At 34.2% G+C, this 18,196-nt stretch overlaps 2 protein-coding genes and 1 pseudogene across 2 annotated transcripts; 2 read left to right on the top strand and 1 right to left on the bottom strand.

Annotated features, from left to right (window-relative positions):
* The first annotated feature begins 2,795 nt into the window (after positions 1 to 2,795).
* On the top strand, positions 2,796 to 3,327 carry LOC146922443 (FBD-associated F-box protein At5g56380-like). The gene is made up of 2 exons (XM_085711537.1): positions 2,796 to 2,966; positions 3,049 to 3,327. The coding sequence occupies exons 1-2, from the start codon at positions 2,796 to 2,798 to the stop codon at positions 3,325 to 3,327; spliced, it is 450 nt and encodes a 149-aa protein (XP_085567663.1).
* Positions 3,328 to 5,028: 1,701 nt separating this feature from the next.
* On the bottom strand, positions 5,029 to 6,290 carry LOC146922442 (F-box protein CPR1-like; annotated as a pseudogene).
* Positions 6,291 to 15,085: 8,795 nt separating this feature from the next.
* LOC146922441 (FBD-associated F-box protein At4g10400-like) lies at positions 15,086 to 17,079 on the top strand. The gene is made up of 3 exons (XM_085711536.1): positions 15,086 to 15,094; positions 15,777 to 16,592; positions 16,676 to 17,079. Exons 1-3 carry the CDS (start codon positions 15,086 to 15,088, stop codon positions 16,949 to 16,951), a joined length of 1,101 nt encoding a protein of 366 aa, XP_085567662.1. The 3' UTR covers positions 16,952 to 17,079.
* Positions 17,080 to 18,196: the final 1,117 nt, after the last annotated feature.

Below are 18,196 nucleotides of genomic sequence, written 5' to 3'. Positions count from 1 at the left end.
TTACTAGGTTGAGTCACGACCAGGTCGCTCTCTTTAAGACGTTTCGTGGCACTACCCAAAATTGTGCAAGGTAGACTATCAACCACGCCGCCTCCGGGATAAAACAAGCCGAGCTACAAGCTTGTGCGGTTAACTATTTGCACCGCAGAAAACCGTTCGAGAATTACACCTTCAAATATGGTACTAAGACCACTCTTTAATACCTGAAACCACTTTAATATGGTATTATTACCATTCTATATGGTGCTAAGACCACTCAAATATGGTGTTTCCACCATTCTAACCTTTAAGTTCTCCAAACTTTCAATATGGTACTATGACCACTCAAGTATGGTGTTACCACCATTTCTCCTCAAATAAAATTATTGAATAATTTTTATATACCGTTAAGATCATTCTTGATTCCGACGGGACATTATTATTCCAAATAGGGACTATGATCTTAAAAGTACTCTTTATTCCGAAGGGACATATATTACCGAAGGAATTGTGAACTTAAGACCATTCTTAATTCCGAAGGGACATTAAACCGAAAAGGGACTATGGTCTTAAGAACACTCTTAATTCCGAAGGGACGAGAAAGGAGTAGAAAAAGGAGAAGGACTTGTTAAACAAGTCGAAGGAGGGAGAAGAGATGAAAGACTCGTCAACACAAGTCAAAAAAAGGGAGAAGAGAGAAAGAGTTCCCGACAACTCAATGAAACTCTTTGGTGTGTGGAATGCACTATGTGAGTTCTCTATTTATAGGGAAAATTCACAACTAATAAGTGAGAAACTTTGGGAACAAGTAATATGAGAAACTTTGGGAACAAGTAACATATTACTTTGCGATTAAGTAATTCACATATTAGATCTAGTACAAAAATATCTTAATTGAGTACTAAAATATATTAAATTTAGTACAAAAATATATCATATTATGTACCAAAATATTTTAGCAAAACTTGGGGACTAAGAAAGCACTTTCTAATAATGATTAAATTAATTATTTAATTTATCATTTCCAAATAATAAAATATATACCAATATATATTTTTTCTCTAGTGCTTATGTACCCCCATTAATTAGAGGTACACCCCCACTATATAAACACTACTAATGTGTGTGTTCCATCCGATGTGAAACTTCCACTTTTTTCAATTCACACAACACTAGTTCTACCCGACATGGGAATTTGTGTTTAGTCTTTTTTTACTCAATTTCCACACATGTTCCAACAGAAGCTCATATAGATATTGCTATTTGTATGAAATTTCTCAACAGAATTATTTTTCTCAAGTTTTTGAGAATCTAGTTGAGGCAAAAGGAAACTTGGCAAGCAATTCAACAATGAAGAAACCAAGACGAGGCACTCGCATCGATTAGGGTGCCTAACAGAATGCTTACTGACTTTTGGGAATATAAGAAAAAAATTTGGCTTGAAGGGTGTGAAATGTGTACTTTTTGTCACCCCTCTTGAATTTCACTCTTTTTGAATCTCTTTTTGGTTTGTAGTGTTTGTTGAATCTCATCTATTTGTACTATAGAGCAGCTATGGCAAGTGTTATTGTCTCAATGAACTTGAATACTACAAGATTTTTTTCTTTTAATGTACTTTCTCTACTCTTACTTTTCTATTCCTATCATTTTGGTGCTCTCATTGTGCGCATTATGACTGAAAATACCTGCATCAATGATGTTCAAATTGACCTAAAGAAACTTCCTGCTACACATTTGGAATGCTTTGATAGTAGGGGAGGATCCACGTTGCAGTGAGGGTGTGCAACCCATACTCCCTAAACTTCTAAAAGTTGCACTTAGACTCTGAAAATATTTTAAATTTGGAACACCCTGAATTTTGTTTTTGGATGACTACCCAAATGAATGGTTCTATGTGCATATTGGGAAAATGTCCAATTGGTGTACTGTTATTGAATTATAAAGATGATGTTTTGTTGTTGATTATGAGCGATAATTGTTGTTGAATTGATGTACTACTTGTTGAATGATGTTTGAGTTACAGAATAAGATTTAGAGAATTAGACTAAAAGACACAAAAGAAAATAATATATATAATTTTAATCAAAATTATACGACCAAACATAATAAAATAATCACATGCATTAGTGCAATAGAAAGAGCGGACAGACGGGCCCCACTCTGTTACATTCTCTCTTTTCTTCCTACCAAACTTGCTTTCACCACAACCCTTCTCTCCAAAAGGTGGGCCGCACTTTGTTACTCACTCACAGCTCTTCGTTTCGACGATGATACCGTGAAAGACAACCGACGCCGACGGCTTCAATCGCTTCCGTCGTTTTGTAGATAAACTTATGCTCTCTCCTCATGCCACCAACCAGCCCATCAAAACGTTTCACCTCAAACTCTCTCGATTTTATGAAGTTGATCATCAACGCTTGTATGCATGGGTAAAAGCCGCAAAACAACGACGCGTCGTGGAATTTCATCTCCTCCTCAATAACATAACATTGAAGAATATCACGATTTTCACCTCCAGAACCCTAGTTGTTATCAAGCTTGAGAGCTTAAAAGTTGAAGGTGAAAATTTGTGTGTTGATCTTCAAACTCTCAAAACCCTACATCTGAGATGTGTTAGTTTTGAAAATTTCATGAAACTTCTTAAAGCTTGTCCTATTCTACAACATTTGCATACTTCTTTTGTGAGATATACTAGACATGATGAAAATAATAACGTAGAAGAGTTCAAATCCTTGTTCTTGTCCAAATTGGTTAGAGCTTATATTTTTTCAACCGAAATTTCGATTAATTTAATTTCCAATGTCGAGTTTCTATGCATGGTGGATTTTGGAGAGGCTTCTTTGAAAGGCATTCCTTTCAAAGGCATTTCTGTGTTTCAAAACTTAATTGATATTCATCTATGGTTTGTTGACTTCTTTCATGGCTGGGATGGTGTCGTAGATTTTCTCGAGAATTGTCCCAAGCTTCAAAATCTTGATATTAGAAAGGTTTGTTGAGAATAGTATGTTTGTTTGTTTATTTTTGTATTACATATATTTTGATAAATGTTACTTTTGATCTCTTTGACAGTGGAGTTCCTGCTTATCCAATAAATGGAGATGGTTAATTTCGGTTCCCGAATGTGTTTCATCTTGCCTCAGATCATGTACTATTTTAAATTCTGATGGCTCAGCAAATGATCTTGCTTTTGCAGCATATATTTTGCAGAATGCAAGGTGTTTACAGGTCATGACAATCGATGGTACTGCTCAATCTTCAAATGAAATGCAAAAGCTTCAAATTATAGAAGAATTATCCTCCTGTCCAAAGATGTCTCCTGAATGCAAACTTATAAAAAGTCGTCATTGAATTCTTTCAAAAAACGAAAAGTCTACATTGAATATCACACGATCCTGATAATATATCTATTAGCGCTCTTTAAGCCTTGAAGTCTTCCTTGACCGTGGTTAACTAACCCAACTCACCTAAACTTTTTAGGCAAATTCTATGGTACACCCAAAAATTTGAGTGTATCGGTACACCAAATCGTTAAATTAATAATTAAATGAGTTGTTTTTTTTGAAGAAAAGAATTGTTTTTTATCATTGACAATTATAATAATCAAATATTATTTACCAAAAGCTTCGACGAAATAAAATTCACCTTTTTTGAATTTTTATTACTCATAATAAAGAATAGGGGTAATTATGTTTTAGGTCCCTATAAATAGGCGCGTTTCCAACATTAGTCCCTACTTAAATTTTATTAAATTTTTGGTCCCCGACGTTTTTTTCCGTTAGCAAAATAGGTCCTCGCTGTTAATTGTTGATGATTGAGCAAACGGTGAAGCACACGTGGATGCCACATCTGACTTTTTTTGTTGGGTTAAATATGTTTTTAGTCCCTATAAAATTGAGGCATTTTAAGTTTAGTCCTTACTTAATTTTAATAGTTGTTTTAGTCCTTACAAAAATATTATGCACTCGGTATTAGTCTATGCTCAATTCAAATTTGTTAAGTTTTTTAACAATTTTTTGAGTTTGTGTTTCTGTGACAGATATGCTTCTTTTAGTATGGACAAATTAATTTTTATTTTGCTCTATTGCATTGAAAGTGAGAATTTTTCCCATTTTTTATTACAGTTGCTTTTGCTTGTTATTGGAATATGTTGGCATTGAAGAAGTTGTGATATTCCAATTGTTTTCATTTACAGGATGCTGACATTATTAATATTATCTTTTCTTTGTTAACAATAGAAAGATCTAAAGGAAATGCAATGGAAACAGATAGTTACTACTTTTCTATGAATGGTGTTGGGATCCAGGAGATTGTTTGGGAGCTCTGTTATTCTTCTATAGCTCTGTTGTATCAGCTTTCTCTGTTCAGCCTATGTGGTTGCGGTCGCTCGTTTGATCCTTTTTTATCGGATATATTTTAGGGTGGCTTATCAGGGTGGTTAGACAATACATATATTCTTTGTCTTTTCATTTGGTATGTTCTGCACATTAATCTCAGGTATAGAGAAATGGATAACAAATATAATGTAGAATGCACTAAATTAAAGTGTATTATGAGAAGATAAAAACACAGGCTTATAGGTAGTCATATATATGGAAGTCTAATTTAATTTGAAGTCTTTCTCAAGATCTTTGTAATGTACGTAAGGCAATATTATCAGATAAGCTTTATAGTTTGGTGGAAACTGGACTCAGAATATGCCAAGCAGTATTAATTCTCTAAGAAAGAGAATCATATAAGTGATGTTGATTCTTTTTGTCTAATCTAAGTACAAGTTTGTCCCCTCTTAACAAGGTAGACATTTTTTCCTAAGCAATCTACTATGCTAATATCAATTCGTTGTCCCCTCTTAAGCTTCAGGTAATATATGATGCCAATCAAATTTCTATCAATAATTTATATCCACATCATTGTGCTCGTTTTCTTATCCCATAAATGCCTTTTAGTTTTCCTTTCATAATTTGATAAATCTATACAAATGTGCACATATAAGATATATCTTATAAGCTTGTTCTATATTAGATTACTTACTTTGGTAAACAACAAGCTAGTTTATTTAATAACCAAATCTGGTTGTTGGGATATGACAATTATTGTCGAGTAAATGTTAAGAGTACTTTCCTTGTAATTTGTTATCCTACTATGAAGATTCTCTGCTTTATAAACAAGCTCCTCAATCATTTGGGTGCTCAAATCAAACCAAGCTACTTCTTTGTCTTTTCTTATGAAGATTATTTCCCTCTTTTCCCCCACTCCAATAGGACGCTCAACGCAAGGCAATGGACCAACCATAAAGAGTTTGATCCGAGATTCTTTGAAACCAAGTTGACCCAGAATTGATACAGAAAAATTAGTTTCTTCATGATATGAGATCAATGCTATGGACCCATTTAACACCACCAAATTTATCCACTCTACTCCAACATCGAAACAGTCATGTAAATCTAAGGGTATGAGTGTTGTGAAGGACACCTCATTGCTCAAGTAAAATGATACCAAACATGGTCCAATGGGGTTATCTTCATGTTTTTCACACAACCAATGACACACACCACCCATGTCGACTTAGGTACCTTTAGTACAGTCCGTAGAAGACGGCATGTCAACATCAAGTTTTCTCCACGAGTTAATCCTTAGGCTATCTCTAAACCAGTAAGATACAATTTCTTTGAAATCACTAGAGTAATCACATGATGGTTCTTCTTCTATAAAAACTTTTACATGTCGAATGACATTATAGTCATTTGTTACATGGTTATAACCAAATCTATGAAGACGAGATGTAACAGAAACATCAAAAAGATTTACCTTATTAGTGAGAGCCGACTCATCCTTACTGGGTGGAAGAAGCTTGATTGTTTGCGTAGTTGAGTTCCACAATACAATTTTGCCATACTTATCAGATTCATATTGATGGAGACAAAATGTTCCATTAATACTACCAAAACCAAAAATATCAAAAGGTTTATCTTCTTCAAATCGATTTGAAAAATCAAATTTGAGTTAATTCTAGAATCTCTAACCAAAATGAAAATACAAAACTTCTTTATAGTGTTCAATAATATAGAGTAGGAGAGATGCTCCATCGTAATAAGAACATGTTGATGAATTGATAGTTTTGAAACAAGAGAGACCATGATTTACAAACACATTCAAAGTGCTTGAATGATTTAAGAGACAATTTTGAGAGAAAGGAGAAGGCAATATCATCAAATATATGGGTGCACCTTTTCATTCGTCGCAGCAACCACTGATTTCTTCTTCTCCATCGATTCAAGATGAGAAGAGCTTATTCGCTTGTGATTATTGTTCATTGCTTTGAAGAAATTTTGAAGACGTGTGATTGTTTGTTAGGGTTTCTCAAGAGAAGAGTAGTGAACAAGCGGTGAGTAAAAAAAAAAAAAAAAGATCCTCTTAATTCATACACAAACCAAAAATTAGGATATTTAATTTAAGGAAATTGTAGGATATGAAAATTACGGTTTGAAGAGAGAAATGTATTGATATTTTTTATATTTGATAAATTCGATACATAAATTAATGAATTTCGAGGAAATATATTTAAAATGATTTAACTCATTTAATTTGCAAGGTTTTTGAGTAAAAAAAGTGAATTCAAGAGCTTAAAGAACAAGAAAAGTAACGGAATAATTTCATTGTCTCTTTTCTTTTAGACAAAGGTGCTTATAGAATTTCATTAATAATCAAAGTCTCAATACAAAAGGGTATATGAAAATAAACAACGGGACAAGCGAGAAATGTGGTCTCTCTGCGAGAGTATGAGCAACCTCATTTGCTTGTCGCCTAGCAAACTCAACCCGAGAGTTGTTGAACTTGGAGGAAAGTAGAACTCGAGAAGCTGTGATGATATTGCCTAATTCATAAATGTCTTCCCTTCATGAGTAAATCACATCACTTGTGCTTTTGGAATCAACTTCAAAATCGATATTATCGAGTTGCATGTCACTCACCCATTGCACGGCGTGATAGAGACCGAAGACTTCGTGAATATCAGCCGAGTAAACACCAACAAAGCTGATTGTTTTGGCCAGAACAAACACACCACACCTTCATCAAGGAGACATATACCGATATCGGTTCTATTACTAAAGTACTGAAAACGCGGCGTCAATGTTCCATTTCATACGACCTTGCGCGGGAACCTTCCAACGCACCGGAACAGCAGCAGCACTAGCTGGAAGTGCGTGATCAGCAGCTGCTGTAGAGAGAACAGCAGAAGCCGCAGCTGGTTGTGTGTGAGCAGCAGCTGTAGTAAGAACAACAGTAAGCACAGCTGACTGTGTGTTAATACAAGGGGCATTCGCGAGCTGCAAATCCTCAACCATGGACCTAGCTCGATCAACTACCGTCACACAAGTCTCTGCTATGTCTACCCACACTTTGACATTTCTATGCTTCCAAGAGCTCCAAATTAGTGCAGCCATTCGTTGAGAGAGTGTGACGGATAAAGAGTGCAACAAAGTGAAAATAACTTCGGTAGCCGAAGGAGACGTTACCACTGCATTTTGAATTTTGTGCCACATTCCCGCCATAGACCAAACCTGTACACACAAAAGGACATTCGAAAAATATGTTAGCTAAATCCTCATGATTAGAGTCACAACTAACACACCGAGTAGGACATTGAACGACTTTATCAAGAAGTCGAACACGGGTTGGTAAGCATCCTCGACACATCCGCCATATTAAATTCCTAACCTTTGGCGGAGATTTGAGCTTCCAAATTCCCGACCAATACCCCGGGCGGTGAAGATGCGATAAATCTAATAGTTCGGTGACACACAACCGGCGAGGCACTATGCACCGAATAACGACCATTCTTCTCGGCTTTCCAAATCATCCTATCATGTTGAACCTGCTCAAAACGAGGCGTGCTGAGAATTTTAGAAGCTAAATCCTCACTAAAGAATTGCTGAACAACGAGGTTCATTCCAAATTTTAATATAAGGGTCTAAAAGACAATTTCTCGAAGCATTACGAACAAAATGAGCTCATGAAATATTACCGGCAATATGCTCACCATTATGCAACCAAGGTTCATCAAGGATATGAATACAAGTACGGAGCCAATACTCCATCGAGCGCCACCACGGACAATAAAACGAGGCACGAGGAATGTTGCGCCACACATAACTAGGGTTATGACCAATGGTAGTCGTGAGGTATGCTTTGTTGGGGAAGTAGCGTGCCTTAAAAATACAAGAAACAATAGACTCTGGTTCAGTTTGGATACTCCACCCTTGCTTACCTAACATGGCTAGATTGAAAGCCGAAAGGTCTTTAAAACCAATACCTCTTTGAGATTTATGCATCGACAATTTTTCCCGGCTCAACTAATTAATTCCACGATGAGTCGTGAAGGTGAGAAAAACACAAGAAGGGGGTTGAATTGTGTTAGCTTTTTCTTCTTTTTAAACTAAGTCCAAAGTACGATTGAGTTCGGAGTCTAATGCAACGAATATAAAAGATGAGAGAGAGAGAGAGAGAGAAGAGAGAGAGACACAAAACAATTATCCTGGTTCCTTCCACAATCCGGAAGTAGTCCAATCCCCCCTTCCACTACCAAGGAGATTTTCACTATAATCCAAACTGATTACAAATGCTCAAACACACAAGCAAGAGACTTCAAATACTCAAGCACACAAGCAAGAGATTTCCTATGTTCAATCACAAAAGCAAGAGACTTCTAAACAAACAAATTACGAAGATATAAATTTGGTTTGAGCACTTGATATACAATCGGTGGTGAGCGATGAGATTTGCTCGTGAGGTCCGAGACTATCCAAAAAGGTATAATTCGGGTCAAACGGACACCGGATGTAAAATCTGCACCGTTCCGACCTGAACCGCGCCACTTTGTCCTCGATTCGTGCTGCTAGCTTGTCTACATCAAACTGATTGACTAAAACCGTTAAATTTGTTTAAGGAAAACAAAGTTCTAAGTCAGAGAGAGTAGATAAGTGCCAAAATTCTGATAATTTACATGCAACTTACTAACTTAGTTTACAAGTAATCTTGGTAAAAATCCCCAATTAACTATAAATATCAAACATTTATTGTTTTTGGGCAACTTAATTTACTTTACCTATTTTCCCTTCATATTTTGTAGGAATTCCGCTAAGAGAGCCAATCGATCCAAATGAGACTCAAGGCAGAAAGTTCCAAAATTGCCGCTATTCAGAATGCTGTCAAATTCATTGAATCTTGTAAAATCCTCTAGGTGGATTTTGTCTCGCCTAGAGAAATTTAACTTTCTAGAATCTATTAAAAAGGAGTTCATAACTAATTTTTTTGGATATGTCATACCACACCATAGACCCGAAGGTCTGGTGCAGACTGCAGAGGGTAGAAAGTTAGAAAACATAGAAAAGGAAGGAGAATGATATAACGAAGAAGAACAAGAAATCAACTTCGGCATCAAATATCTTTTCTTCTTGTCTCTTATTGTAAGGTTATGTATAACTAACTCTCTCTATTGTTGGGATTAGGTGTAGTTGCTATGAATTTCTTGTAAATAATTAATAAGGCTAGTTATATATAAACAATTATTCATTACTACCTCCGTCCCTTATTATAGGACCCTTTTAGAAAAAAATCTTATTCCTTATTATAAGACCCTTTTGATATTTTCAAGTGCATTAATTATTTCTTTACAAAATTACCCCTTTTTACTCTACATATTTTTTGAAAAGCAATAAATTCTTTTTTTCTTTGATGAAACACCAGCAATAAGTTTAGTGGGAAAACAAGAGTGATTCCAAATATTTGTAGAAAAAAGAAAAGAAAGGGAAAGGTTATTCACGTTTCAATTTTTTGTGTTGTTTTCCAACTAGTCTACGTTCATTTTCAGAAATTGGTACAATGATAAATTAATTTGGTGCATTATTCAAGTAGTAGTGGGTAATTAATATAGGAAAATAATGAATTGTGATTTCAATTATTAGAAGGGCAAACATGGAAAAAAAAATATCATTTGTCAACAAATTTAACACAATAATCAACTTTATTAAAAACCGTATTTTTTCTAAAAGGGTCCTATAATAAGGGACGGAGGTAGTATGTTTTTGGCTTAATTATGTTATTAATGCTTTTTCTATGTCCAATCCCAAAATGAACTTCTGAATTAGAAAGTGCAAGACATCAACTTTTTATCTAAGGGATCTTTATTAAATCATGATACTAAAGCATAAACATAAAGTTAAATTTGCATTCACTCATACTAGTTGGTCAGATGTTATTGAACCAATTGACTATTTTGTTTAGCATTAGAAGTCAAATGAATCAATAGATTTCATGTCGATTACTAGACATGGAAACATACAATGAGGGTTATGTGGAGTCATAATTGAATTTTTATAAAGTATATAATCGATTCATGAAAGACATTAGACGATAAGGTCACGAAGTTTTTCCATAAAAAAAAAAAAGGTAACGAAGTTTAATCCCAGCAATATGATCTCTTTATTCTTGTTTCATCACTTACACTACATAGCCTAAAACACATGCTTAAACAAACTCACTTTCTATATTAAAAAAAGTTTTAATTGTTGAAAGGTTTTGGTATCGCATGAGTCTATGTGGATTCGATATTTATTTTTGATAAAAGCTGACATACTTACTGCTATATGAGAATAGTCAAGATCCTCCTTGAAGGTGAGAAAAACACATGAAGGGGGAGGGGTTGAATTGTGTTAGATTTTTCTTCATTTTCTCCTAAATTGAAATCACTTTGTTCAAAACCTGATAGAGTTCAAATTTTCCGAAGTGATGTTCGAATCTAATTGCGGCGGATAAAAATAGAGAGAAATGGAGAAGAAAGACACAAAGCAATTATACGGTTTCCTTCCACAAACCGGAAGTAGTCATGTCCCCCTTGCACTTCCAAGGAGAGTTCACTAAAATCAAATATCCGATTACAATGCTCACCTTTGCTAAAACTAGCAAGAGATTTCCAATGCTCAAGAACAAAATCAAGAGATTTCCTATGCTCAAGCACAACCGCAAGAGACTTCTATTCAAGAGATTGACTAAAACTGTTAAATTTGTTTGAGGAAAACAAAGTTCTAAGTCAGAGAGAGTAGATAAGTGCCACAATTCTGATAATTTACATGCAACTTTACAAGTAATCTTGGTAAAAATCCCCAATTAACTATAAATATCAAATATTTATTGTTTCTGGGCCACTTAATTTACTTTACCTATTTTCCCTTCATATTTTGTAGGAATTCCGCTAAGAGAGCCAACCGATCCAAATGAGACTCAAGGCAGAAAGTTTCAAAATTGACGCTATTCAGAATGCTGTCAAATTCATTGAATCTTGTAAAATCCTCTAGGTGGATTTTGTCTCGCCTAGAGAAATTTAACTTTCTAGAATCTATTAAAAAGGAGTTCATAACTAATTTTTTTGGATATGTCATACCACACCATAGACCCGAAGGTCTGGTGCAGACTGCAGAGGGTAGAAAGTTAGAATACATAGAAAAGGAAGGAGAATGATATAACGAAGAAGAACAAGAAATCAACTTCGGCATCAAATATCTTTTCTTCTTGTTTCTTATTGTAAGGTTATGTATAACTAACTCTCTCTATTGTTGGGATTAGGCGTAGTTGCTATGAATTTCTTGTAAATAATTAATAAGGCTAGTTATATATAAACAATTATTCATTACTACCTCCATCCCTTATTATAGGACCCTTTTAGAAAAAATTCTTATTCCTTATTATAAGACCCTTTTAATATTTTCAAGTGCATTAATTATTTCTTTACAAAATTACCCATTTTTACTCTACATATTTTTTGAAAAGCAATAAATTCTTTTTTTCTTTGATGAAACACCAGCAATAAGTTTAGTGGGAAAACAAGACTGATTCCAAATTTTTGTAGGAAAAAAAGAAAAGAAAGGGAAAGGTTATTCACGTTTCAATTTTTTGTGTTGTTTTCCAACTAGTCTACGTTCATTTTCAGAAATTGGTACAATGATAAATTAATTTGGTGCATTATTCAAGTAGTATTGGGAATTAATATAGGAAAATAATGAATTGTGATTTCAATTATTAGATGGGCAAACATGGAAAAAAATATCATTTGTCAACAAATTTAACACAATAATCAACTTTATTAAAAACCGTATTTTTTCTAAAAGGGTCCTATAATAAGGGACGGAGGTAGTATGTTTTTGGTTTAATTATGTTATTAATGCTTTTTCTATGTCCAATCCCAAAATGAACTTCTGAATTAGAAAGTGCAAGACATCAACTTTTTATCTAAGGGATCTTTATTAAATCATGATACTAAAGCATAAACATAAAGTTAAATTTGCATTCACTCATACTAGTTGGTCAGATGTTATTGAACCAATTGACTATTTTGTTTAGCATTAGAAGTCAAATGAATCAATAGATTTCATGTCGATTACTAGACATGGAAACATACAATGAGGGTTATGTGGAGTCATAATTGAATTTTTATAAAGTATATAATCGATTCATGAAAGACATTAGACGATAAGGTCACAAAGTTTTTCCATAAAAAAGGTAACGAAGTTTAATCCCAGCAATACGATCTTTTTTATTCTTGTTTCATCACTTACACTACATAGACTAAAACACATGCTTAAACAAACTCACTTTCTATATTAAAAAAAGTTTTAATTGTTGAAAGGTTTTGGTATCGCATGAGTCTATGTGGATTCGAAATTTATTTTTGATAAAAGCTGACATACTTACTGCTATATGAGAATAGTCAAGATCCTCCTTGAAGGTGAGAAAAACACAAGAAGGGGAGGGGTTGAATTGTGTTAGATTTTTCTTCATTTTCTCCTAAATTGAAATCCTGTTCGTAACCTCGATAGAGTTCGGCTTCCGAAGTGATGTTCGGAATCTAAATGCAGCGGATAAAAATAGAGAGAAAGGGAGATGAAAGACACAAAGCAATTATACGAGGTTCCTTCCACAAACCGGAAGTAGTCATGTCCCCCTTGCACTTCCAAGGAGAGTTCACTAAAATCAAATATCCGATTACAAGCACTCAATGCTAAAACTAGCAAGAGATTTCCTATGCTCAAGAACAAAATCAAGAGATTTCCTATGCTCGAAGCACAAGCTGCAAGAGACTTCTATTCAAACGGAATTACAAAGAAATTTGTTTGACGTTGAACACTTGATATACAATCGTGGTGTTCACAATACAAATCGAATACGTACTCTTAAGACTCTAGAATTTCTAAGATATGAAAGTTGTTAAGAAATTCTAAGTGAACTTTGATGTGAAACAATTTCGGCGAGTTTTGGCACGTGTAAAATTGTTGTGAGTCTTTGAAAATCTTCAAGTCTTCACTTCTTTATATAGAGGTGTGAAAGAGACGTTGTCGTTTGTTACGGATTAAAATATAAGTGATTTTGACATAAAATAATTTAGATATTATTTTTTTAGAGATTTATGAAAAATTAGAATTTATTTTGCGTTCGTTTACTTCGATAAAAATCACTTTTTTTACAAAAATAATTTAGTTCGTTTGGACACAAATATATAAATAGAATTTTTTGTTACAAAATTAGTTCAATCTTTTGAACCATATTTTCCCTCTCCTCTAAAAAAATATAATTTTCTCTCACCTTTTGAAAAATACGACTGTTACGTTTGGATCGGATTGTGCTTATCCTTGAACCAAACCAAACTGAAACCAAATTTATGGTTTGGATCGGTTCATCAAACCTTTTGAAAATCCAATTCGGTTTGGTTCATAACCGGTTAGGAATCGGTTTTCTACATATGAATAGGTTTTTTTTTTTTTTAATGACTGAATCGTGTTTCTTTTCTATACAAAACGTCGCCGGAACAAACCATTTCTCTCTCCCTGTGAAAGAAGAAGAAGAAGCATAATGTTAATTCATGGGGGTTTAGCTCAACATAACTATTTCTCTCCCTCTGTCACCTCCGTTTATGTCCTATGTCACCGCCGCTTCTCTCTACTCCTCCACCGTCATTTCTCTTCCTCTGTTGCTCTTATCTTTTTCGCTTTTATTCCAAAAAAAAAGCGAAAATTGATATATCAAAACGGCACACAACAAAAGCCGATTGCTTTGTCAAAAACAAAAGCCGGATCTAGACTTTACGTCCTTGTCGATTGCCGTCGCCGTTGTTGTGGTCATTGTCACCATCGATTCTTGTTGCCGTTGTTGTGTTTTGCGACATGCGTTTCGGAAAGAAATTGAGAAAGTTATCTAAAAAGGAAACAATGAACAATGAAATACTAGCAAGTGGCTTGCTCTGCAACAAGCGTATCATCAACAATCGATTTACAAATATTTAGGTGTAGTTTATTAAAATTATTGGGTATGGATAATAACCGGTTATCCAATTGGTAAATGAACCTTTTCAAAATAAACTGGATCGGGTCTAATTGAAATGATTTGGACTTTTCTAGTTTGGTTCACCGAGATTTATAGTTTGGGCCAACAAAACCGGTTTTTATGCACACCCTGCTTCCGGATGACCCAAGCAACAAAAAACAAAATAATATTTAGGGAGCGTATACAATAATTTAAATATTAATTTTGATACGATTAAAATAAAAATGATTTTAACATTAAATAATTTAAAGATTAATTTTTTAGAGATTTAAAAAAATCAGAATCAATTGTGGGTTTGTTTATAATAATAAAATCATCTTCTACCAATAATAATAAAATCATTTTTTTAAACAATTTAGTTTGTTTAGACGCAACTATATAAAAGTCCTCGTGAGCTTAGCTCGGTTGGTATGAACAATGCATAAAAAAATATGCAAGGTGCTGGGGTTCGAACCCCTACCACCACAAAAAAAGACGCAACTATATAAAAGGAATATTTTATTACAAAAGCACCTCAATTGTTTGACATTTATTTTCTCTCTCCTCTAAACAAGATTTTTTACGGGGTTCGAACCCCGACCGCCACAAAAAAGACGCAACTATATAAAAGGAATATTTTATTACAAAAGCACCTCAATTGTTTGACATTTATTTTCTCTCTCCTCTAAACAAGATTTTTCTTTGGTTACAAAAGACTTGAAAAGGTAAAAATATGTTGATGTGTCAAATGTTTAACATGAGTAAGGTTATGTTTTTGCCGATCATTAACTCTCATGGTTAGATTAGAGAAATAGAAAATAGATGAGCTAAATCATCTTTTTATTTTTATTTTTATACTTTATAGGTTTAATTTCAGTTTTGGTACCCCTATTTTTAGTCTGCTCACAGTTTTGGTCCCTTTGTTTCGTAATCACACGAGTTTTGGTCCCCCAACAAAAAATCGACACAAAATTAGAGGAGTTGTCGTTGTTTTAATGATGTGGCGAAATTGTTGCTGACGTGACTAAATGATTAAGTTTGTTATTTCATTTCCAATTGTGTAAATGTTGAAGGAATTAAGACAAAGGAGATGAAGAAGAATATTTGGAGCTTTAGGGTTCATATCAATCCCCAATTTCATTTTTTGTCTTGCGTTTACTATTTTATATTTTTTCTAAGTTAATTCATTTCATTAATTTTAATTTCTGGTTTTGATTTTTGAAATTATATTAAAATAAGATGTAATGACATGTAAATTCGTTTTACACATGTGGATTAAGGCATAACAACGACAATTCTGCCACGTTGTTAAAACATCAACAACTCATCCAGTTTGGTGGGGGACCAAAACTGTGTGATTTCAAAATAAAGGGACCAAAACTGTGACAAGACTAAAATAGGGGGAGCAAAACCGCAATTAAGCCTACTTTTTTTTTTTTTTTTTGAAGGATTTTAAGCCTACCAAACTTGCTTTCTGCACCACCCTTCTCTCCAAAAGATGGGCCCCACTCTGCAACTCACTCACAGCTCTTCGCTTCGACGATGATACCGTGAAAGATGCTGACGGCTTCAATCGCTCCTGTCGTTTTGTAGATAAACTCATGCTCTCTCCTCATGCCACCAACCAGCCCATTAAAACGTTTCACCTAAAATTCTCTCGATTTGATGTTGATATTCAAAGCTTGGATGCATGGGTAGAAGCCGCAAAACAACGCCACGTGGAGAAATTTCATCTCATCTTCTATAAGGTAAGTTACGTAACATTGAGTCCCACAATTTTCATCTCCAAAACACTTGTTGTTCTCAAACTTTATGGATTAAAAGTTGAAACTGATAATTTGTGTGTTGATCTTCCATCTCTCAAAACCCTACATTTGTGTCACGTTAGTTTTCACAATCGGAATGATTTCACGAAACTTCTTAATGCTTGTCCAATTCTAGTAGATTTGGAAACTTCTTTTCCTAGATATACAAGACCTGAGGCACATAATGAAGTGGAAGAGGTTAAATCGTTGTTCTTGTCCAAATTGGTTACAGCCCATTTTTGTTCTACCGATATTCCGTTTAATCTAATTTCTAATGTTGAGGTTTTAAGCATAGAGAATTTTGGAGAGGCTTTGAAAGGCAATCCTTTCAAAGGCATTCCTGTGTTTCAAAACTTAATTCATATTCAACTATGGCTGTATGACTTCTTTCAAGGCTGGGATGGTGTAGTAGATTTGCTCCAGAATTGTCCCAAGCTTCAAAATCTTTTTATTAGAAAGGTTTGTTGAGGATAGTATGTTTGTTTTGTTTACTTTTGTTTTACATATATTTTGATAAATGTTACTTTTGATCTCTTTGACAGTGGAGTTCCTGCTTATCCAATAAATGGAGATGCCCAATTTCGGTTATTGAATGTGTTTCATCTTGCCTCAGATCATGTCATATTTTCAATTTTGATGGGTCAGCAGATGATCTTGCTTTCGCAACATATATTTTGCAGAATGCAAGACTTTTACAGGTCATGGCAATCTGTACTGCTCAATCTTCAAATGGAATGCAAAAACGTCAAATTGTACAGGAATTTTACTCTTGTCCAAGGATGTCTCCTGAATGCGAACTTTCATTTGCATTTAAGTAGTTTCTAGATATAAGTGTTTTCATTAGTTAATGTTTTAATATACAAAGATATCGGTATATTTCCTTTGGGGAACATATAATAGGCTTAATCTTTTCGTACAAATTAATTGGAACGATGGTCTTTTAGTAGGGACAAATTAATTTTATTTTTCTCTATTGCATTGAAAGTGAGAATTGTTCCTATTTTTTATTAGAGTGGTTTTGCTTGTTATTGGAATATGTTGGCATTGAAGAACTGGTGATATTCCAATTATTATCATTTAAAGGTTGCCGACGTTATTAACAATAGAAAGATCCAAAGGAAATGCAATGGAAGCAGATAGTTACTACTTTCTCGTTCTTACTTTTTATCTAATCCTTATGATTTAAACACAACATCAAAACCTCTTTGGCTTAAGTTGTCACATGTTCAAGAACCACTCCCTAAATCTGAAGTTGGTTATCTGGAAATACATGAACTGTTCTATGTTTAACACAAATTTTTGGCAAATTTTCTGATGAACTTTTAATTTTATGATTTTCTGTTTCGGTCTCTCTCCGTATTCGCTTGTTTGGGTTTTCTATTTCAAATGTTGTTTCTCTTTCGGTTTTGAGATTTGCCATTAAGCGTCCATTTTGGATCGTCTCCTTTCATTCGTTATAATTGTATCTTGAAGATTTCAATGTAATTCCTTCTTTTGGTGTTTCTAGTTTGGATGTGGTTTTGCTTAACTTTCTGTTGTTTTTGAACATTATTGCTACTCCCATACTGACCGCGTTTCCGTGAATTGTTTTCTTGATGATGCCGATGATCATCATCACCGAATCAAAATGTTTGGGCACGGGGTATAGACATGACTGTTGTTTTTGCTAAAATTTTAAACCAAAACCAGAGTACTCATCATGGTGACAAGAAATTAGAAATTGATTGAGATTGAGGCTCGCAATAATGGGTTGTCTTCTTCCAACAATAATAAAAAAAATTCGACACCAAAAAACATTGAAACGAGAGAATGATGCTATAGCCTGATTCTGATTCGGTTAATATAATGGTGTCATCTTGAAATCATACATGGCGACAACAACAACCACCGCCGATAATGGTTGTGATTTTGATTATTTTGTTTGTTATATGATTATTTGTTAGTGCAGCTGGAATTAAGGTTGGTGGATAGAACCAAATAGCAGCTTCAAGTGTTGCAATATGTCTTCTCTTCTTCTTTTAAGCATCAATTTTAAATACAAGTTTGTCGATAAGTCTATTAGT

The sequence above is a fragment of the Medicago sativa genome, chromosome 5, assembly GCF_051527215.1.
Source record: "Medicago sativa cultivar Bolivia chromosome 5, Bolivia_mono, whole genome shotgun sequence".
Lineage (NCBI taxonomy): Eukaryota > Viridiplantae > Streptophyta > Magnoliopsida > Fabales > Fabaceae > Medicago > Medicago sativa.
This window is presented reverse-complemented; position numbering and strand designations above follow the sequence as displayed.

Coding starts and splice junctions, on each gene's coding strand:
- LOC146922443 (XM_085711537.1), top strand. CDS start 2,796: ATGGTGGATTTTGGAGAGGCTTCTTTGAAAGGCATTCCTTTCAAAGGC. Junction 2,967..3,048: donor AAAATCTTGATATTAGAAAG/GTTTGTTGAGAA, acceptor TCTCTTTGACAG/TGGAGTTCCTGCTTATCCAA.
- LOC146922441 (XM_085711536.1), top strand. Junction 16,593..16,675: donor AAAATCTTTTTATTAGAAAG/GTTTGTTGAGGA, acceptor TCTCTTTGACAG/TGGAGTTCCTGCTTATCCAA.